A 24,981-nucleotide genomic window follows, 5' to 3' on the forward strand; every position below is an offset into this window, starting at 1 on the left:
GGAAACGTCTGGAGTCAGAGTGATGGGGGGACCGAGAATCGTCCAGAAACAGAAATGTCCAGAAATCGAAGGCTCGCGAAGTGTTACCTAACAAATAAAAGTGAGCAGCCTTCGAGAGTTCAGTTTCAGTCTTGTGAAGCAGCAGTGAACAAGCAAGGAAGCCAGCCTTTGACACCTGGGTTCGACTTGAGGAGGACCGCAACTGTGGCAGCGACCAGGCGAGTGCGGCATATCCAGAAGTCTTGAGTTCGAGTGGAGTGGACTGTCTCTGGAAGTCTTGGGTGCGATATACTGTGAACTTGAGTGAATGAACTAGAAGAACTAGCCAAGGCAAACGCACTGTGAACTGAGAACTGACAGTTTTGTTTTGTAAATAGTGCTTTGTGAACATTAGTTGAGATTAGGAGTACATTGTTGTTAATAATCCAAGTGAATTGTCATTGTCGTCTGTGGAGTGCAATAACGAATACTGTGTTTCTGTGTAGAGTGAAATACCCATTGTTGACGGGAGTGTTTTAAATTCAGAAATTGAAAGCCATTATTGTTGTCAATAAAAGTAACATTATTGTTTTGAATTAAGGTCACAATATATTTGAAAAATATTGGAGTGCAAGAGGTCAAATGACTTTATTGTCAAATGCCTGGCATTAGAAAACAACAACACAACAACATATTTCGTATTGTTCTAGTGTGTTTAGTTTCTGGTTTTTTGGTTGAATATGTAGAATTCCCATGTCTGTATTTATGTTGCTGTAGATTTGGTTAGCATTTGTGATGTGTTCTGCGTATGTGGCATTGTTCTGTGATTCTGTTATGGCTGTAATGTGTTCTTTGTAACACATCACAAATGCTAATCATACCGAGCCCCTACAGCCGAGGCTGCGCAGAAGTTAGAGTAGGGACAAATTGAAGCTTGCGTCCACTGCCATGTTTTGGGAGAAGCGCTGGCTAGCAGACGGCTGCACTATACAATGCTGAATGTTTAATATATATTTTTGGTGTCTCTTATAAATCAATCTGAATGGATAAATGAAAAAAATTCTATTAACATTTAAAGCGACCACGTTAAAGACATAATCAAGCTTAGTTACCATTAGTTTGACATGAAACGAAAGAAAACTGTAGCAATTTGATACCATAACTAAAGATGTTGTATAGTTATTTGACAACATATAGAGCGAACAGAAATACAAATGCATATGGTAGTAATAGTTCAGATGAAAAGAAAATTATTAGTACTGTCATTAGGGGTTACTTTGATATTGGGGGCTACTTTGATAACCACTTCGATCAATTACTAAAATCGAATTCGCGCGAAAGATATCAGAATGTGGCCAACTTTGGATCTCATGTTGGCAGCTCTGTTAAACTAGTTATGAGATAGCGACGATGCTATATAAATACTACATGTTGTAGAGGAGAAATTAAATATTTTGTGGTTTATAAAGTGAATGAGGATTTCTGATATCTGCAAAACTTTGAAGCTACACAGGTAAGCATACTTATAAATGAATATTCAATTCTATCTTCAAATAAAGTAGTTCTTTGGCATTTAAAGTGCTGCTTGTCGTTCACTTGAATGTTGCAGTATGCACACCAGTTACGTTGAAGAGTCATGGGGTAACTTTGAAAGAGAGGATGGGGCTAAATTGATAATCTAGTCAAACATTTAAATTTACATTTATATTGTTTTAGATGTTATCGCTGTCCGTCCAGAGCTACTATGGTGCTAGATTATAAAAAGGAACCAGGTTCTCGTCAGTACAACAATTTTTCAGATTCTTCAGAGGAGCCTGGAGACATATTTTGATGGAGTGGAAAGAGAAAATCCTCGATTAATAAACAATCATTTCCCGGAGATACAGAACAGTCTGAAATAAAACACATTTTGATAAAAACAGTTCCTTTTCTACGGGTATTTGACCTTGCAATAAGAAAGAAGTCCTCAAAAAATTCCGGAGCCTGTAGAAGTTGTTGAACAACAGGTTGAGAGTTTATTCATGGCATTTCTTCAAGAATACTGATTTGGGAATTCTAGTACAGCTGGCTCTATGATGAGAAAAAAGAGACGACTCAATGTTGAATGAGGGAAGAGTATGGTTACTGCGTCTACTTCAAACAACAAAGGCAGCAGTGATGACGAATAGCCTCAGGTGATTTGTATAAATAGGCAGATCAAAGTTTCAGGTTCCAAAATTCCAGAAGATGCTAACATATGAAATAGAATCAGAAAACCCAAAAACAGGAAATTTCATCTTTGCTAAATTTCTTTATAGTAAAGATAAGAAAATCTTCACACATATCTTTGAAATTGTGGACATGGCATCAAATGGGATAGTGATTCATGGTCTCAAAAGACCTGATGAGAGTGAAACAAAATTTAAGCCAATTGACAGGACATTTCTACTATTTCAATGCAACACATCATCAAAATTTTACCTTCTTCAGTCGCAGAAGTAACTGACAATTCCATGATTTATGTCTTCCCTATTGTTCTTGAATTCAAGTAAATTCTAGTTTTGTTTCCATTATTTTTATGAAAAGTTGATTTAGTTTGTAGTCTAGATTAATTATTTATGAGATTGGTAATGTTTTGATAGAACAAATTTGATTTCAACAATTTATATAATTTTCTATGTCTATTATGATGTACAATGAGCCTTTGTACTTTTCTTGCAAATGAAATATTAATGTGGTATTTGAAATGTCCTTTAAATATAATTTCATTTGCTTAATTTGCCCTGATTTACCTCTACAATAGCCAATCTCACAATTTTAGTTTGACTCTATTATGTCATCTTCGGGTTACTACGGAAATCTCGCTTTAAATAATGGTATATCAAAGTAGCCCCCATCACAGTTTAGCTTTGATAGTATGGTCTTTATTTTTTTTCACGGGTACAAATCAACACATTTATTTTCTTAGAAATAGGACAGCAAGGTAAAGACAATCTGATATCTACATATTTTTTATATGTTAAAATACTAAACAATTAAACTGTATCCATAAAAAAATGTAAGTTAAATCTATCAAAGTAGCCCCATCTGACGGTATTAACTATTATCAACAAAACACTGTCTGTGTAAAACGTTACATTAGGCCGATATTGTAAACACGTTTGCTTTGATGTGGACGAGAAATGAACAATTAATATTATTTATTCGCTTCCATATCACATAATATAGGCCTACACCTGTAATATAGAAATGCGTACCTAATGTTTTAGTTAGAATTATAAGTAGGTATACCATGCAATAGCTTATTATCAGAGCTGTAGTATGAAATAAACGTCACATGCATGAATTAGTCATATAATAGAACTCAGGCCTAGTGTACAGAACATCTTGCCTAATGATTTATTATTATTATTATTATTATTATTATTATTATTATTATTATTATTATTATTATTATTAACTCCGTTAAATATTGTCTTACAACATTTTTATGTAAAGTTGTGTTATACTGGTAACCTTAAGCTGTGTGCTAACATCTGCTCTTTATGTAGTACTTTCTTTTATTTGGTTATTTAATGACACTCTATTAACTACTACATTATTTAACATCGATGGTATTGATGATCGCGAGTTGATATTTGGCGAGACGAGGCCAAGGATTCGCCATAGATTACTTGACATTCACCTTACGGTTGGGGATATAAGAAAAAACCCAACCAGGAAATCAGCGGGAATCGAACCTGCGACCGAGCGCGACTCCGGACCAACAGTCCTTAGCCCACTGAGCTACGTCAGTAGATCTTTATGTACTTTATGATCAGTTTAACAAGATTGAAATATGATTCTCGGGAGGAATCTGGGATCCATTTTCTAAAATATGTTCCTATAAGACAGTGTAGAAAAATTGTACAAATGTTCTACTTCTAGAGCACATTGTTTTCACACGGTGTAAGAATGAGTGGTAATATGCCATTAAACTGTCAACATCTGTATAATCGCTCTTTCACTTAAGCGGTATATGTCTATAATCTCAGATGATGATATGACAAGACTCCCATTATTCTTTCGTTAAAAAATAAAAGAGATTTTAATTACTGCTGGTAGGCTACGTACCATAAATTGAGTCTTTAGATTTGTTACACCATATTTTTCTAAATGATTTAACAACTAACCCAGCAATGAACAGAATCACATTTTGACAATATTGTGTCATTGAGAATAATGTAAGAATGAGGGAATTGCAATCAATGTCTGCAGTAGACATTTTTATATAGACATTTTGGGCATATAGACATTTTTAGCGGACATCCCTCTCTTTGTGATATAATTTAAATAAATTATTTACGTATTTTCTAACGTATATAAAATAACATAAGTAAAAATATTCCATGTATTCGATCATAGGAAACAGAAATAAACTAATAAGTCTATTTATGAGCAATATAAGGCGTTTATATTTAAAGTAATGCTTAGTTACATTATTTAGATTTACTTCTGTTATTTTATATTATAGGCTACGTTAGAAAATACGTAAATAAGTTTAGTTATATTACAGTGAAGGAGGAAATCCACTAAGAAAACGCCTATATACTGAATGGTATTTTCTAAACTCCGAATGCTTTATAGAAACAATCATTTGAGCTCCCCAAACATGGTGCCGCGCGAACCTGCGCGAGAGGTTTCAAATTTGTACACGACACCAGCGCCAATTGTGTGTCTAGATATATAACTACAATGTCTTTGAATCATACCTACAGCAACATAAATACAGACATTGAAATTCTACATATTCAACCAAAAAACCAGAAACTATACACAGTAGAACAATACGAAATATACACACACACAAAAACACATCCCCATGAAATCCTCAACACACAATTCAATTTCAGAACACACACACTTTTTGACTCCACATTACACTACATAAACACACCCACACAGAAAGCACAATCAGAAGGCGTGAAAACCAGGACCACTCAGTTCTGAGGATAGCCTACAACAGGCTGAAACTAGTCAACAAGGTAACCTAGTTTTAACACGTGAAAGAAAGAAATTATATATTGCGAAGTATTTTCAGGAAAAATTCTAACAGCTCAGTCACTAGCCTTTACAGAGGGGCCAGCATAAACAGGTGGGGGAAACCAAGATGCAACATAACCAGTCGGTCGGACAATACTTGACTTTTAATGTCACAATATATGCTTCTTCCCAATAGACAAAGCAAAAAGAATAAAACAGTACATTAAAATTTCTTAGGAAGTCTGAGGAACTGACAAGAGCTTAATATTGTGCTTCACACCAGTGAAAAGACAATAATTATGAATTTGTTGAAGAACTATGAAGAAAAAAATAAAGAGCACTAATTGTCACTCTGAATAACACAATGGAGGTAGCTGTTAAGTATTGTGGAAAAGAAAAAAAAAAAAGTTTCCATTAAGCGCATTTTGACTTATTCCACCACAATTTTATCCCATTATCAGAAATTAAAAAAAATAAAAATAAAAAAATTAGATAACAAAGCAGTTGATACAGCTACAATTAACAAGTAATTAAAAATTAAGACTAAAAATGAAATTAAAAGTATAAATAATACATACATACATATATACATATATACAAATGGCTTTTAAGGAACCCGAAGGTTCATTGCCTCCCTCACATAAGCCCGCCATCAGTCCCTATCCTGTGCAAGATTAATCCAGTCTCTATCATCATATCCCACCTCCCTCAAATCCATTTTAATATTATCCTCCCATCTACGTCTCGGCCTCCCCAAAGGTCTTTTTCCCTCCGGTCTCCCAACTAACACTCTATATGCATTTCTTGATTCGCCCATACATGCTACATGCCCTGCCCATCTCAAACGTCTGGATTTAATGTTCCTAATTATGTCAGGTGAAGAATACAATGCGTGCAGTTCTGCACTGTGTAACTTTCTCCATTCTCCTGTAACTTCATTCCGCTTAGCCCCAAATATTTTCCTAAGCACCTTATTCTCAAACACCCTTAACCTATGTTCCTCTCTCAGAGTGAGAGTCCAAGTTTCACAACCATACAGAACAACCGGTAATATAACTGTTTTATAAATTCGAACTTTCAGATTTTTTGACAGCAAACTAGATGATAAAAGCTTCTCAACCGAATAATAAAAGTATAAATAATTCTGTACATAATAATGAATTTCTCTTAGGGGAACTGTTCCATTTGATATGCAAAGAATCATGAAGAACATTGCCTGATTTTTATTCAGACTATATATAGCCATTGAAGCATAAACTGGCCGGCCTTGTTTTTTTAATTTGAGTGCCAAATGGTACAGTTGTAAGCATAAATTCAACATACGTACAAAGCACAATTAAAACTAATCCTGATGTTGTGATATACAAGAACATGCATCAAAATCAAGATATAGAAACTATATTTACATGTGTAAATGTTTGCTGACTGAAAAATAGATATCTATGAGTACTACAGATAATACTATTACTGGTATATGCCAACAAACTTCAACACTTATCCATTTGCAGTTTCCAGGAAATTTGACCAAGCTATATTGGGAAGCCAGAAGATTAATGGCTCAAAATTCAGCAGTCTGCCATTAGAAAACAACACATCAAACTTCAACGTTATATTCATGCATTCCATATTTCCTTGATAGCTGCATGGTAGCATTTTAGTCTGCCAAAAAAAATGTTATGTTCGATCCCCTGCAATGACTGTTCTTCCCCCCCCCCCCCACATTAATATTACATCTTTGCAATTTGAATGTGCATTATTCAGAATTTTATATTTCTTGAAAACATTTTAGGAAAATTATGTTATCCTGCAAAGGGCTGTTTCTGGTGTCCACTCAACATGAACACAAGTGATCTCTATTGAAAACAACTTCTTGCAGTCTAGTGGAAAGGGACAGGACTTGATCATTTGAACAGATTGGGGAAAAGAGTCATTCATATTAGCGAATCATTCAGATTACTGCGTGTGTATATAAAATATGTATATGTAACACAAAACATGCCAAAAGCTTCCTTATTACATACTGTTCCTATTTACCAAAAAAGTCAGTAATTTTTTTAAAACTGCTTGCTATCCAACTTTTGATTGAATGCACAATCTCGCGTACATCGCAGCAATATAATTTCACAACTGTCTTTGCTGTTTTCTTCAGATCATTGAAGAACTATGTTCAAAGTTTTCATTGCTTCCGAAGCAGACATTTTCGTAGTGAGGTTCATGTCATCATTGTCTTCTTTCTTCTCAGCCTCCTTGTTGTTGACAGCTTGCACAATTTTCTCATCAGTAAAAATTTCTTGTTGCTGCATCGCATCATCACAGACTCCAGATGCCCACTCTTGAGCCTCATCTTCAGTGATGGTCTTTGTTGTCTTGTCTCAACTTAAGTAACCACCTAGTGTCATCACCTTTGCTCATTCCTGATCAAAAACTAAACATTTTAAATCAATATATTTGGCCTCAACTTATCTATCCATTTCAATGTGCACTGTTAAAGGATCTTAAATTAAAATTCCTTAATGATATTGATAAACTTATCTGTAGTTCTGTCAAGGAAATCGTTGGCTTACCGACAGATGTACCGGATGCAATGCTATATGCACCTTGAAATTTGAGAGGACTTGGAATTTTTAAAGCACAGTGGGAAGCTTTTCTCCAACATCTTAATGTTTGCAGATTTATTAGTTAAAGAAGACAACCCTTATATTAATCAAACTAGGAACCTTCAAGCCGAAATTACTGACAGTCTTCACCACTTACCAATTAATGTCAACGATATTGGAACCATTAATCCACGTAACATCCGTAAACAACTTCGTGTCATTTCTTATAATCAGTGAAGTGCATTACGTGGGAAAGGTAAAGGAATTACATTCTACTCTCACTGGAAAAAAGGTAACACCTGGATTAGCAATAAGAAAGGTCTATCTTGTGGCCAATGGACCGAGGCCATTAAAACGAGCACCAATGTCATCACAGTTAGATCTCTCCCCGGTAGAAGCCTTAGCAATACCCATTGCAGGAGATGCAATGAGCATCCCACATGCTAGGTTTCTGCCCTCAGGGCGAATTACTGCGAATTGACAGACATAACAAAGTTCGCTCAATAATTGCTAACAGATTAAGGGAACATGGTGAATACGAAGTATATGAGGAAGTTCAATGTCTTTCTATGGAAGGATCTACATGGAGTGCTGACATCATAATAATTGACCGAGATAAAAAACTGGTCTCATTCTTGACCCCACTGTAAGGTTCGAAATTAATGAAGATCAACCAAAGCAGGTACATGAAGAGAAACGCGCTATTTATCTTCCATGCTGTGATGATCTCAGTCATAAATATAGTATTCAAGATTGGAATGTCATTGGACTTATGTTTGGTGCGCGAGGAACAATTCCAAAATTTACATTGGTGATCCTCAGAAAATTAAAGGCTCCTGATAAGACTCTTCAGACAATTGCATCAACCATTTTAAAATCTTCACTGAACATCAATCACCATCTCTATTCAGCTTTATAATATTCAATGTGTATTATTTATTTTCAATAAATTTTTATCGTTTTGATAGCTACCAAATCTTGTCGCAGAATATTCTTTTTTAAAATTTCATTATGTATATTTTTAACATTAATTTACATTTTATTTTTTGTTCATTTGAATTGATTAGGATGCCGATATTTTAAATCCAAGATTTGGACGGCTATCATTTCGATGATATTGTTGTTGGCTGAGACTAACCTCATTATCCTGGAAACTGGAGATGTTGTTATCTGACACCAACTCTGGAGAAAAATTTTTCCAGGATTTTAGTATCAAATGATCAACAGTTCGCTAAGCTGTTTGCATGTTTGGATAAGTATATAATAGGTGATAGGGTGGAAGGAAGGAGTCTCTCGAGCCTGTTCGGATTACTGAGTCCTTTGGTTTACCGAGTGTTCGGATGATCAAGTCCCTACTGTACTTGCAGAAGCTTATTATATAAGATTGAAACAACTATATAGACCAGAATAATAATTTATAATTGTCATCTATAATATATGACTAGCGTTATCACTAGTATTCGACTCTACAGTGAATGAATGATGGGAATACGGACAAAATATTTGAAGCGTTGAGTTAAATAAAACAGTCATAACTTCAAAAATAATTTAGAGTCTAGCGAAAATTTGTTTTACTTCAAACAAAACTCAGTCTAACTTTAATGATGGAGTATCAAATAAAATACGGGGGCTATTCATAAAGTAACTTCTGTTACTTAGCGTGCGTAACAACAGAGACAGTGGTGCCACTCTTGCAGTGGAGTGTACTTGAAGCAGTACACGTCGAGCAGTGGTAGAGTCAAGGTCGTGTCTTTGTTCCTCTCTGAGCCACGTGCTGTCAAAATGTGTGTTGCAATCGCAAGTCCTGCCAGGTGTGAGGTACATTCTGTAATAAGATTTCTTGTGGCCAAAAACTGTAAAGCTAGTGAAATTCATCGCCAACTTTGTGAAGTTTATGGGCCAGACGTAATGAGTGAAGGTGGTGTAAGACAATGGTGCCGTATGTTCAAAAATGGGCGAACCAATGTCCATGATGAAGAGAGAAGTGTCGACCGAGTATCGTGAATGCAGATCTGATTCATTTGGTTGATGAAAGGGTTAGAGCAAACCACAGGTTCACCATGTTGGAGCTTAGTGAGGATTTTCCACAGATTAGTTGTACTCTTCTGTACAAAGTGATTACCGAAGATTTGGGCTACCGGAAACTTTCTGCCAGATGGGTGCCTAAACTCCTTTCTGAGGAACAAAAGGCTTAGCGGATGGGAGCAGCACTGTCCTTTCTTGAGTGTTACGAAAGAGAAGGTGATGCTTTTCTCGATCAGATTGTGACAGGAGATGAGACTTGGGTGCGGTATGTGAATGCAGAAACAAAGCTTCAATCAATGCAGTGGGACCATACTCACTCCCCGAAAAAACCCACAAAAATGTCAAACACTTTCCACGAGGAAACTCATGGCAACTGTCTTCTGGGACAGAAAAAGAATTTTGCTAGTGGAGTTCTTGGAGAGGAATGCCACAATTAATGCTGAGCATTACTGTAACACACTAACAAACTTGAAAAGGACTATTCAAAACAAACATCGTGGTATGTTGAGCTCTGGGGTGATTTTTCTGTATGACAACGCCCGGCTGCATACAGTGCATTATACTGCTACCAAACTGCAAGAGTTCAACTAGGAAGTATTGGATCACCCTCCCTATAGCCCAGATTTGGAGCCTAGCGATTATCATCTCTTCATGCACATGAAGACGTGGCTTGGCTCGAAGCACTTTGACGATGACAAAAAGTTGAAAACCAGCATTGTAGGTTGGCTTCAGTCACAGGTGGATGAATTCTACGATTGTGGAATTTCACAGCTTGTAAAATGCTACAAGTGTTTCAATGTGACTGGAAACTATGTGGAAAAATAAACTAGAGTGCATACTTTCAAACGTATTGTAACCCAATTCTGTAACGTCATTCACAGGTTTGTAAAAAATAAACAGAAGTTACTTTATGAATAGCCCTCGTAAATTAAAATAAAATGTGTATAAACAAAATTACACAAATTTAATTACTGAAATTTTTTAATAATTCTTGACTTCATGAACGAAAGACAAAATATAACTCATTAAATTTTTTATCCTCATGGGGTTTCAACATCGAAAATGCACAAGGGAATAATCTCTCATCTCATATCTTAGCCAATACATTACAAGCAGCAAACAGAATCTTTTGAAAAGGAAAGCCCTGTCAGAAGCTATTAGTGAAGGTTAAAGCAAAACTGCCATTAACAGTTCAAAATAAATGATCGATTTTATTTGATTATATTATTATTATTATTATTATTATTATTATTATTATTATTTACGTATATAATATTGTTCAATAGCAATGTACTTTAACTCCCTATTGGCCCATGTGACCTAAGAGTCACATCCAGTAATTCTATTTTTTTTAATAAGAGAAGGAATATTCTTTCCATTATTGACCAATGTGACTTCAAAGTTACAATATGGCTGATGTTTCTTACATTTTTTAATGTTTTCTTAAGTCCACACAGTATATTGCCCTCTAGATGTAAATATTTATTTTCTTACCATGTCATTGTCGACCAGTGTTACCTGGAAGTCACAACCATGTCATGTCAAATAAAAATTAATCACAAAATATAATTTTACTAATATGTGCTTTTTAGATCATTATCAACTAACACAAAGGCTTGAAAATGTTTTCTGACTTCAGAAAGTAATTTTGGATATAGAGGATTAACAGCACAACTCCTTTCATCAGAGTTAAAATCTCGTAATAAAAACAGACTGTAAATACAGATTAAAAATTCATGTGAAAATAAGACCATAACTGTACGGTTGAACTTTGATTCCGAAAAAATCAGAGAGCCAATTTATCTTTTCATGGGTGTACATGGCTATTGTGCTTTCTGTTGCAAATAATAATCTGTTACTTTTTTTTAATTAAAAATATTATATTTTTCGACTGAATTGTCTCATAGATACTGAGTATAAACAATGTCTGCCAATGGTTTAGTTCAAATTGCTGTCAACAGAAAGAGATGGCCTGCATGTAACAATTTCTCCACCATCAGGAATGCTGAAAATAAATATTTCTGTGAAAATCTTGAAAGTGGTTCCTGCATCATCTCAATATTATAGTATCTCTTTATTTCTAGCATAGAGTGAAAATAAAACAAAGTAACCTATCCACTAAACATAAAATGAGTCAAACTTGCTAGCAGGTCTGCTGGCAAATGTTTTTTGTTTAGTAAGTAGTTCAAGGTCCACAACTGAGCTGTCCTGTTTACAGTAAAACGAAGTTTGTAACTCAAGTTACAAGGTGGGGAATATAAAAGTAGAAAACATATCATTCTGCATACATGTAATTACTGCAGATTGGTGCTAGTTCCATGTGATTCCAGTTGTGAATAATACAATTTTATTCAATACACAAACCAATATTTCATGTTTTATCACTTCCTTAGTACAGCGCCTTCAACTTAAGATGCAACCCAGGCACTGACTGGCAGTACTCTCAAGCAGTAACACTCAGTGAAGTTGTGCGGTAATTCACCAGCTAAGTGACCCGGCATGCATTCTTTCTACCCGTATTTAGTGCTAGTTTATCTTCTGTAAAATTAATTTAATTAATTAATTAATTTAATTAATTTAATTTTCCTTACCTTAAGACATAAGATGTTCAAAATGACCTCCACGAGCTTCAATACAATGCTCACACCGGCGAAGATGCTGAAATACGCGATCCAATTCCTGCCTTGAAATGCTGGAGATCATGGCCCAAATATTTTCTTGAAGTTCCTCTAATGTATGAGGATTGTTCACATACACTTTATGTTTTAACATATCCGAAAGATAAAAGTCACATGGATTAAGATCAGGGTAATGCAGGGGCCAATTAACGATCACTTGTTCACCAAACACACATCTTAATTCCTGCATAGATTGCTCGGCTGTATGAGCTGTTGCATTGTCTTGCATAAACCATCTATAATATTTTTCATCCTCGTTCATTTGTTCAAAAAATTGAGACAATATGTCATTGACGTAACAATGAGAATCTACTGTGTCATAATGGAAGATTGGCACAATTATTCTCCTGAAAGTGATCGCACACCACACACCAACCTTAACATCATGCAGAGGTGCTTCATAAGCACATGGGAATTGCTGTCACTCCAATAGCAATTTTTCTATAAATTTACATATCCGCTTAAGTGTAACCATGCTTCACCAGTAAAGAACAACAGTTCGGGATTGATTAGGCCATTGTGTATGAAATTTAAAAGCCAGTTACAGAAATTAATTCTAACATTATGATCAGGAAAGTTCAGCTTGTGAGCTTTTCTAATTTTATAAGACTTTAAATGTAACAATTTCGTGGCTTTATTGGCCGATCCTACAGTCACAACTGCCTGTGCAGCTACACACAAGATAGATTTTTTCAGACTCGCCTCTAAGAGTGCTCCGATACCATCAAGCTTTTCCTCTGTTAGTACAGTGTGTCTCTTGTTTTTCACAAAATATCCTGAATAGTCTTGAAACAGTGGCCTTATTTGGGACAGTTGCAACAGGGAATTGACGACAACTTTTGTAGGATTTCTTCTTCGCATACACCAAAAGTAAAAACACCCTCTGTTCAGTGGTAAACCCATGATTAATTCAAATTTAAACAGAGCACAGTTCACCAAACATGTTAAATGAAAACTAAAACTGACCAAACACACACCTTACAGAAGACAAACTAACACTAATTGTATGCTGGGTCACATAACATCGCTGGGTTTTCCCGCTTGAAATACCAGCCTACCGCCCGCCCGACCACTTGCCGCCACACAACACCGCTTGGTTTTCCCACTATAGAGAATGGTCTATTGCTCACCCGCCTGCCACGACCAGGGCTGCGTCTTAAGCTGAAGGCTCTGTATTTATAATGATTAATGTGATTCTTCTATATATATATGTATATTTAATTTCGGTTATAGTGAACCTCTAAAGACCAGCATATCTCGTTCACTATATTCGAGGTTCACTACTACCAAAGTGTCTCTTTTCATACTACTGACATTGCTATACATACAGAAATAATGTCCGCTTGAGATGGACCAGGTTCAATATCAGTAATAATGTTTGCTTTATCTTTCAACTTAAACACTTTACACTTCGACATCCTGATATTCACAGTTAAAAACTTGAATTCAATTTTAACATGTAGGCAGTAGGCAACGACCAACTTCACATCCCCTCCCACTAATTAGGGAGGTATGGTTACTGTGTACTTAGCCTTTGAATTTTCCAGAGTTCACTTTTACAAAGAGGGGGAGGGAAGGTTGAAAACCATTATACTGTAATTCTTCTTGTACTTACTCTTTGATCATCATCAGACAGTGGATTTTTGGTTCCTACAGTTCCTACACAGCAACAAGACGTCACATCCCTTGGAGTAGGGAGGAGCATAGCAATGAGTTCAATGACCTCCCGGCAACTGAAGTACACCTAATGCTTGGTATATGGACCGAAAATCTGCTGTCTGATCATCACTCTATTCTCTTTTCAGAAGAAAACACTTTCTCTTCTTATTCTTCTAATAAACTCTTCTAAACGAGTCAGAACTAATTCCTCCTTTATCCTCCACTGTGTATACTATTCTCTTTAACATGTTTCAAGCTGTCCAGAAAGATGAACATATCCTTTCTTTGTCTTTCATTGCACTTAATGAGTACCAGGTTTGAAATGTTGTTCTGAACATATTCTTAAACGTTTATAAGAGAACATTTTTCGTAAATTACCATTTTGGTCATTTTAAAATTACAACATTTTCTTGGAAGTTCCAATTTTAGGGTTCACTATAACTGAAGTGAGGGTTCACTATAAACGGAAATATTAATGTACTTTTTAATGTATGCGGGTCAGGATCAATGATTTAGGTTCACTAAATTAAAAGACGAGGAAACTAAGCAACATTAGCAGGTAGAAATTTCAAATAGGTTTGTCGCTTTAGGAAGTTCTGATGATGTTGAGCCGAAGTTAGATGTTAATAGCATGTGGGAAAATATCAGAGATAATATCACAATTGCAGCTGAGCAAAGTATAGGTTATTATGAAACTGAGAAAACGAAACTGTGGTTTGATGAAGATTGCTCCATGATAGTAGAAAGAAGGAAACAGGCAAAATTGAAAGTCTTACATGATCCAGTTGAGGCGACTAGAGATAATTATTTCAATGAAAGATGGGAAGCAAATTGTACACTTAAGAATAAAAAGAGGGATTATTTGAATGAAAAACTGAATCAGGTAGAAACAGATAGTAAGAATAAAAACATTAGAGATTTATATAAGGGCATAAAGGAATTTAAGAAGGGTAAATGTGGTTAAGGATGAGAATGGTGACTTGCTTGTAGACTCTCAGTCAATCCTCAACAGATAGAAAAACTGTTTTGGGCAACTACTAAATGTACATAGTCCAAACACAAATGATCGGAACGAAATTTTATAACCTATATCAAAATATGATTAATTATTTATTCCGTCAATATGGCTTAAGCATTGAATTACATATGAAGGAAAAATATATGAAAGAAAACTATTGATGTGTTACATCCTATTTAATCTCGATATTAACGTTTTCGCCCCTAGTGGGGCATCTTCAGGTACAAGATATAGGTATCATCTAAAATCAATTACAAGTTTTACATTTGAAAATGCCATGACTAGAGTAAAATATGACATAGACATCTCAACACACAAACAACATAAATTAATAAATACAACCATACAGGCGTATACAAGCTCACATGCAATAGTTGCGACAGTTTTTACATTGGACAGACAGGCAGTTCATTCCAATCTCGATACAAAGAACACATTAAAGCAATAATCAGAGGATACAATACATCTACATATTATGCCGAACACATAACTAATGCCAACCACACATACAATAACATAAATACAGACATGGAAATCCAACACATACAAACCCAAAAACCAAAAACTCAATACACTAGAACAATATGAAATATACAGACACACTAAAACACACCCTAATAAATACTCAACACACAGATCAATTTCAGAACACACACACTATTTGACACAACTCTTCATCACACAAACGCACCCACACAACAGGCAGCAAAGTTGAGATAACATTGAGACACAGAAGGCTCTGAGGATGGTGTCAAGTAGCAGCAAAACAGCTGTAAGCCGCACATGCTTACATAATTAACACAAGTAAGATCACCATTTAATCAATTATTTATGTTCAAGTGTTAAAAGTAGTGTACGAAAGATTCAACATGAATATAATTATTTAATTCTTCAAGGTTTTTCAACATTTGTTCCCGATTTTCTGTTAACAGTACATTAAAATATTTTTTCTGAGAATGAAGATTTATATATTGAATTTTTTGTTCCTTTGGAATTTCTTCTTAAATTGTTTAATATTCTCCATGCTTTTGTACTTCTTCCTCCCCCCCCCCCCCAACATAATTTTCTACTTTTTGACATCACTGTTGCCAGCTCTTATTTTTTTGCCTCTTAAATTTTCTTTCTAATTCCTGTCTGTTGTGTTCTGAGTTCAATTTTGTCTGAATGTTATATTTAGCCATTTCAAACACTTAGATTTTTTTATTTGTACTTCTGTTTCTATTTCTTCACTCCAATAATAGAGATATTTATTTTTTTAGATTACTGATGTATTTCACCTAAAGCTTCTTTTGCAGAGTCATGTAGGAAATTCACAATGTATTGATACTGATGTTGTGTATTAACAAACACAGATTCTGTTAATTTCTCATCTAATCTCTTTTTGTTAAGTACCTTATACTTACATCTTCTAAATTCTGTACATTATATTTGTTTCTTTATTTTGAAGGAAAATGCTATTTAAATATATGTTGTACAGTATGCACTGTATAACTCATAACTGAATAAGTTTGTCTTTCAAGATGTTGCAAACACCGCGCAATGAGTAGGTATATAAGTATACATATAACATGTCAGTTCATGGAATAACAACACTGGTTAACACTGAAAATGTTTCTGCAATTAAATTAACCAATTTTCACTAAATTTTGATCACTGATCACGAATATGACATTAATTTTTGTCAATTGGCTCTGGTTTTGGCGATGTATGTTATGACCGGATGTGCTCTGTTCTTTATAAATATTAGACGAAATCAAGGTCTGTAGTAGATCTACCACCCCTGAATGAGAAGGGGTTCGTTTTAATACTTTCAGCTTTCCTTACCACTGACAAAGCAACCTTTATTCTACTTTTATTTTATTCCTCCATTCTGTTCTGTCTTCCCAGTCCATCTCTTCTAAACCTTTTTCACAACACCAGAGTTATTGAAAATCTTGTGAGTCAAAACATGTTGTTTTGTTCAGTTTTGCAAACTCAGTTATGATGAGATCCTATGTGATTTTCTGAGAGGGATATTTTTGTGTGCAGTTCTTAAACATGGCACATAAATGTGTAAACAGTTATGTTTATGTAATAAAGTGACATTTTCTAATTAAAAGAGAAATATCGCGCCAATCATAAAGAAAGTATACCATCTCTATTTTGATTGTAAAGTAGGGCATATGGACAAAAAGTGGACACAAATTTGCTGTAATACTTGTTTCATTTACTTGTGTTTCCTTCATTTATGCTCCTTTCGAGCCTACCTCGACTTTCACTTATTCTTTGGTTCGCTCACCATTATCTCTCTCCCTCTCCCCACATAGGTAAATCTTAAAAAGGGAAAATGATCATTCCACCCTCGAGACTCTTGCTTGAAAAAGGGGAGAAGAGCCATCCGGACGGAACACATGCTACTAGCAATAGTCAGACATGGCAGCACTTTGCTATGCCACCCTCACACCAAGTTGTTTCCACTTCAACACATGAGGGGCGCTTACAGAAACCGTCTCCCTCTCTTCCCTGCCTGTGATGTCACTAGTCACGAGGGGTACGACTGGCAGTATAAAAGATCGCAGAACAAGTGACTCAAGTCAGAGGCCTCTCATCTCCCAAACAACTCACATCTCACCTTCCCTTCTTCGCCTCGACTATTCACCTTTGTACCATTCCTAACTTCAATTTCCCACACTCACCCTGGCTTGCTCAAGCCTACTCCTTCCTTCAAACCCCCCTTCAATGGTCGGAGTTAGGGACTAACTGGGAGCTCGATAACTGAAAGTAGTTCTAGGCGAACGTCGTTAGTAGAAGGCAACACCCCAGATCACATATAACAGATTGCTCAGCCTTATAGGCTTTGATGGCAACAACTTTTATCAATTTCACTATGCTGCCATCTAGTTACTGCATAAGAAGTCACATTATAACTTTCATTTGAATTGCATGGAGCAACTGTACTTCCATCTAGGGTCGTTCCCAATTGACGATGGTGAGCCTGGTGGTTGTTCTCTTTCATATGTTACCGTTTTTAACATGGGGATGGCCAATCTGTTATATACGTGATCAGGGGTAACACTAATCCTCCCTTTAGTGGTCGAAGTCGCGGGCCAAATTTACGAGTTCGATAACTGAAGGTAGGGACATTTGTCCGAAGAACACCTGGTAGTCAAGGACCTTCCAAACACACTTCCTGTTTCACAATTCTCCTAATATTTTCATAATGTAAGGTGTAATTGCTTTACCAAGCAAGAACATTAATTGGTTTATTCTACACATTATCAGTTGTATACATAAAAAGTTACTAAATTAACTTTTGTATCTATACTAATTTAATCTTTGTATGTACATCATTGATAATGCATAAAAATAAACCAGTTAATAAAAATAATGTAGTTTTATTGAAATGTAAACTACGGACATGGTCCACTTTTTTACTCAAGGGCTCAAATGACATCTTTTAATCTTATTGGTTTTGCATTACTGGCTTCTGGTATTTGTAATGTTATAACACTTTTAACAGCTCAACTAATACAGTTTCAAGAAATGTTAGAATCTTTTGTGGTGGATTTCTTGAGTTAAGTGTTCAGTAAAGTTTATTAGTAGATTACAGAGTGTTTCAAGTGATTATGTTTTACATCCTGTGGCAATTTAGTTGTTTCCATGGAGAAAAAAAAAACAAAGTAATATTCAATCCTTTTTAAAAGGACTACTGGTAATATACTTACTTATTTACAAATGGCTTTTAAGGAACCCGCAGGTTCATTACCGCTCTTATGTAAGCCTGCTATCGGTCCCTATCCTGTGCAAGATTAATTCAGTCTTTATCATCATATCCCACCTCCCTCAAATCTACTGGTAATATAACCAATGAAAAAGTTAGTGCAATCACAATCTCTGAAACAAAGCAAGAACTAGTGAGAATGAATGATCTACTAGTGTCCAGCCTACTTCACCTTCCTGCTCTGTTGAAAGAAAATGTGACACTAATAAAGACTGCTTACGTCAATGATACAGCTAATCTTGCAGTTTGTAAGTTTTGTAAACAGGTGCTGATCAGATATGGATCAAGGGCTTTTCTGAACCCTTTAAAAGAGAGATTACAAGGTAAGAGCAAAGTGCATTGTGAAAAAGTTGCCAATATTATGGCCAAAGAATGTCCCATAGAAACACCAATGACAAGATGTATAACAAAAAAACATGAACTAAGAGATATTTACTCATCTGAGAAATTTATTTAATGTAGCATACTATGTAGCAAAGCATGAAAAGCCATTTAAAGATTTTGCAGACCTGCTGTATTTGGCAGGAAAATTAAAGGTGAGTGTTTTATCACAATATGGAAACGAAAAGCAGTGTAGAAGTTTCATTCGTTTTATAGCTGAAAATTTAAGGCATAATTTATTAATGAATTAAAGAAGTGTACTTATATCACCCTTTTGCTTGATGGTTCAACCAACAGAACAGCAGTTGAACATGCAAATGTGTATGGAAATGATGGTCACATCAAGGAGGATTCATTGGGTGTCTTCGAGCTACCAAATCCTAAATCCACTGGCTATTTCAAAGCTGTAACCAATTATTTAGACAATATTATAGGCCCAAGTGTTACATTATAAGCTACTGATGGTATTGCTAATATGATTGGGCACAAATCAGGATTGGCTGTACAAATGAAAACTCTCTGCTACAAACTTACAAACATTCACAGTCTTGCACACCATTTGCAGTTGACTCTGTAATCACAAATATTTTTCAGTTTTCCATGGCTCTGCTAAAAGACTGCATATGTTGAGAGAATCTTAAATTGTGATATTCACACTGTTAGATGGTTAGCCAGCAAAGAGTGCTATAAGGGCTTTTCTGCATTCATGGAAAGTCATTGTGACTCATCTTGAACACATGGCCCATGGAAAAGATAATGTTGCTGCTAAAGCTAAGGGTTTGCTGAAAGGTCTGAAGCAATTCGAATTTGTTCAGCTTTTCTACTTCCTTTTGGACTTTTATACACTTTGCAAGTTCGCAACATTTCAACTTTTAAAAAGTGAAAAAATCTTTCTGTTCCTCCATGAATTAAAAGTCTGCTCTGCACTTTTCATTTAATTCTGTAAAGTCTTTGCATATTAGTAAGTAGTCTTTGTAGCTTCATGCTGTTCAGTTCTATCTCCTAACCAAAGAAGACATATGAGTAATTTATTTTCTTTAGATGAGAGAGATAAACTACTTCTTCTTGTTTTGGTTCTTGAAGGCTCAAATCGTTCAAGAACATAATCTGCTTGAGCTGGTATAATACGAAAACATTCACAGAACTGAGATAAACTTAGGTTACAGAAATGTATTCTGTTTTTATACTCTCATTTGTGTTCTTCGTCACTTGAATCACTTAAAGTAAATTTTCCCTTCCTGTCATATTTCTCTTCTAAATTACTTAGAATCTAAAGCAAAAACATACTGTATATAATGAATTTAATCTTAATGACAAAGAGACTTGGTTATTTGCATAAAATTCCATTAATTTTTCAGCATATGACTTAGCACTTTTAAAAATTATTGTAATAGTGTAACAAAAGTAATAATATAGTTCAAACATTTCTTCTACTGTACCGTTTCTGTTCACTTATCGCTTTGCAAACCAGTTTTGAAAAGTGATAGTGGAACAAAAACTGCACTGAAAAGTGCAAACTGCAAAGTAAAAACCTGAAAAGTTTAATGGTACACTGCAGAGAAAATACAGTCTCTGTGATCAAGGTTTTCTGGGTTGAGATGCCGTGGTCTACTCATAGACTAGTAGACCACGTCATCACAGACACCAACAGTGAAAGCATACATTCTAAAATACAGTCTCTCTAGAGAAAAAGTAGTGAAGGAGAAAATCGTTGCTAAAGAGTTTAAAACAACAGAGTCAGATGGAAATTTAAAAAGTACCATTGGGATAGTTTTAAATCTGTGTTCGACAGCAGTGGAAAATAATTTAATTTTATATGTTGTCCAGTATGTGGGGAGCTGTATGCTCATGCAGTAAGTTTCATTGGTACCTCATATGAAGGGTTCAGAGCCATAGTCAGCAAAGCACCATTTATTAAAAATGGGAAAGCAGGGTTAAAATTAAGTGACTACCATAGTTTAATGAAGATTGACATATCATTTAGTTTTAATGTGCATACTTCATATTACTTGCTATGATAATCACTTAATTTTAACCCTTGTTTTCTCCATTCTTAATATATGGTGGTTGGCCCACTATGGTTCTGAACCCTTCAATATTTCACGTCATCCATGTGTTGCAAATCACAAAACCTGAGGTGACTACCATCGCAGTTGATAACCGAGAAATGTGTGCCCAAGTGTGCATGGGATTTGATATCATTTGGGACAGTTGATAGCTAAGGCTTCCTGGTTCTTGCATAGACATTAAAAATACTGGAGCTATGTATGGAAAAGTGAGTGCCAAACATGCCATCCCCCATTCGACAACACTGTCCCGACACATGGCGAAAAATGTCGATTTTAATTATTTACACTTTCTGGAAATATAAGTTATTTGTCATATCATTATTGGAGAGCTCAAATAGTGTCCAAATTTTGTTTTTACACCCATTACCACATTTCCAATGGAAATTGGAATGGAATGGACTTTCAGGAAGGGGCACTATGACCCAGCAATGCTGCAGAATTGTGAGTTCGGACGTTACTAAATCTGAGTAGAAAGGCAAACTTAAGTATTGAGAATGTACTGAATGTATTGAGATTTATAATTCAAGTTCTCCAATAAAATATTTCAATTATATACCATTAAGACACACTTACCGCTAGTTTGCAATTTGGTAACACATAATAGTGACATAACAACCATTTTGAAGATGAGATCATCTTTTAGGTATTCTGGATTTTCTTGATCCTCTTCACTTGTCTGAAAAAGTGACAATTGCTCCAGATCTATCTGTTCTCCTTTCATTTCACAGCCATCACCCGGGAATGGTTTATTATATGCCAAGCACTGCTGCAGACTTATTAACAGTTGATGGCACACCTGTGAATATTTATGAGAAAATAAAAATTCAGCAGGAATAGTAAATATTTTAGGCAGTGGTAGTATAGACGAATCCGAATAAAAAATTCCATATACAGAGATACAGCTGTTAGAATGTAACCCAAGAAGGTGTTAAGCAAAGGCAAATTATTACGTTCAATGCACCTTCGTTTCATGTAGGGCCTATTGCTACTCCGGTTGCTATGGGCTTATTTATCGATCGTCAGTTTTGTTTTGAAGGTCAAGTTATGAAGTTGTGCTTTAGTTTACATAAATGAATTTTTCAGCTGTGATTATGATTTGTTGGCCAATTCTACTGTATCGTTTAAGCATGAATGTATTTACAAATGCTGAGTATGTCGATATGGTATTTGTGTACGGGTTTTGTAATGGAAATGCTATTCCTGCTTGTAGAGAATACGGCAGATGATTTCCTAACCATAGAGTTCCAGATTCAAGACCGTTTACTCATGTTTTCCTGGTGCAGTGCCCAGCAGTCATACTTCATCTGAACATGTAAATGAACAGAATGTGGATGAAGTAAAAGACATTATTCAGTTGGTAGAACATAGCCCTGATTAAGCACACACAGATTTTTTGCACGTATTGGTGTTCCACATACAAGAGCATGGGTTCTATCCTTATCATTTACAGCGGATTCAACACCTTCGAGCAGGAGATGAAGGTAGACGATTGGAATTTTGTCGTTGGCTATCTGTAAATTGCTGAGTAATCCCATTTTTACTCTTCATTGATGAAGCCACTTTCACTTGTGACGGTATCAATAGCACTCGTAACTCACATCAGTGGTCCGAAGAAAACCCACATGTCATTGTGGAGACACATTTTCAAGAATGTTTCTCTGTAAACGTGTGGTGTGGTATGATAGACAATCAGTTGCTTGCGCCATTGTGTTACCGCATTGTCTTACAGGACCTCGTTTTCTAGACTTTCTTCAAAACGAGCTTCCAGCATTATTGGAAGAGGTTCCTTTAGGTACAAGGATGGGTATGTTCTCCCAACATGACGGAGCCCCTGCACATTCTAGTCGTCAGGTGATACATCATCTAAACCTAACATTCGCCGGAAGATAGATCGGCAGATATGGTCAAATTTCTTGCCACCACGGTCCCCAGACCTTACCCCTTTACATTTTTGCCTGTGAGGATGGTTGAAAGGCAAAGTCTACAAAGAAAAAGTAAACACAAGAGCCGATTTAATCGTTCAGATTATGAATAACGCTGCCCTCATAAAAGAACGCCAAGATGACCTCAGAAGAGCTACACATGGTGCTGTCAAGAGGAGTCGAAAGTGCATTGAAGTCGGTGATGGAATTTATGAAAATCAAGTTTGAATGTAATCATTTGGCTTTGCTTAACACCTTCTTGGGTTACATTCTAACAGCTGTATCTCTGTATCCGATAAAAATTGGACATATATTATATGGAATTTTTTAACAGCTGTATCTCTGTACCCAATAAAAATTGGGCACACATTTTATATGGAATTTTTTATTCGAATTCGTCTATACTACCACCTCCTAAAATATTTACTATTCCTCCTGAAACACCCTATATATTCACCATTATTCTTTTGTTATATGACATATAAATTATGCAAAAATGGTGCTTAAAAGGCCACATATTCTCATTACAAAATAAAACAGCAACATTCTTATATAAAATAACATTCAATAACATAAGTGAAAATTTCCTGTCACTATCACCATTATACAATAACTGAATGAATCAATATAATTAAGCAGATCTGTTTCGACCTCATCCACTATATTTTTAAAGGTTTCCCTTTTCATTTGAAACCTTTATGTTTGTAATCACTCTTTTCTATTAATTCTGCTTCTGCATAGTCCCAATTATTTTGCTGTAATTTTTATCCATGATTTGTTCTACTTTCAACTCATCTACAACTTAATTTCTCTTCTGGTTCAAAAGTATGTATCTTCCTACTTGTTTTAATCTCATCTGAACTGCTTGTTAATCTACCGTCTCTTTGTTCCAAAATCTAAATGTCACTGTCATATAGCAAACAGAAGATTTCTGCATTAAGTCAGGTCTCATAGTGTTTTCTTTTACGGGGAAGAGGTCCAAAGGCTTACACCACAGCCTGAGGCTTGTTGTGCTTATCATTTCTGTTCCGTGAATGATATTTCGACGGTCTCAGGTAAAATGTAATGTCACTTTTTTTTCATTTTTCGGTTTGTGTCAAAATATTGTAGTATTTTGAAAGATGCGTGTGTGAGTAAAAGGAAATAATTGAAAAGTTATATTAAGAGACTGAAAATAAGTCTGTGAAAAAGGGAATAATTAGGTGACAATGTAATATACTCCGAGCAAAAGAGAATAAAATGACTTGTTTCTTTTTACCCTGAGAAGTTTTCTTTTGCAATATGCCAAGCACATTTTATGACTTATTTATTCTCTATTAATCCTTTAGCAGTATATCATAATTTTATGTTTGCTATACTGGCCCATGTTTTTATCTTAATATTTGTGTTGGCTAAACTGACATTATCAACAATGTAAGTAATCTTTAAAGTGGTATTTAATTTAATTTATCATTGCTAAGGTATTTTTGTAGGAGTAAATAAATAAGACAGATTAGGAAAAAATTTGGAGCACATGAAAGGTTTATGTAACTGAAAATGGAGAAGAGTTCAGGACAAAATCCTTCACTAGGCTAACTACCTGTCATCTGAACTGTAAAGAGAAAATTAGTGAAGAAAAGTAGGAAAGTTTATTCGAGATCTATTGGAAAATGGTTTCTCAAGATACAAGATCACCTTATCTGTCAGGATTAATAGATTTTTATTTCTCAAAAGTCTTTGGGACTAGGAATCATGCTTTCTTTTAATCGAGACACCAAAACGATGTTTGTGGATTCTCTGTCATCAAAGCAAAAGTCTCAAGAAAACACAGTAACTCAAGATTAGTGAGGCAAAAAACTTCCTCCAAATAAAATAAATCAATAAAAAATAAAGAACGTTCAATTAAACGAAAG

At 35.3% G+C, this 24,981-nt stretch overlaps 1 protein-coding gene across 4 annotated transcripts in view; it reads right to left on the reverse strand.

Moving 5' to 3' along the window:
- Positions 1-24,981, reverse strand: part of Smg5 (Smg5 nonsense mediated mRNA decay factor) — a 535,039-nt gene that overhangs the window by 396,810 nt on the left and 113,248 nt on the right. For all 4 annotated transcript variants that reach the window (XM_069823861.1, XM_069823860.1, XM_069823859.1 and 1 more), the window contains exon 7: positions 21,741-21,963. In XM_069823861.1, coding sequence (XP_069679962.1) covers positions 21,741-21,963 — 223 coding nt within the window. The remainder of the gene's footprint in view (positions 1-21,740; positions 21,964-24,981) is intronic.

The sequence above is a fragment of the Periplaneta americana genome, chromosome 4, assembly GCF_040183065.1.
Source record: "Periplaneta americana isolate PAMFEO1 chromosome 4, P.americana_PAMFEO1_priV1, whole genome shotgun sequence".
In the NCBI taxonomy this organism is placed as follows: Eukaryota; Metazoa; Arthropoda; class Insecta; order Blattodea; family Blattidae; genus Periplaneta; species Periplaneta americana.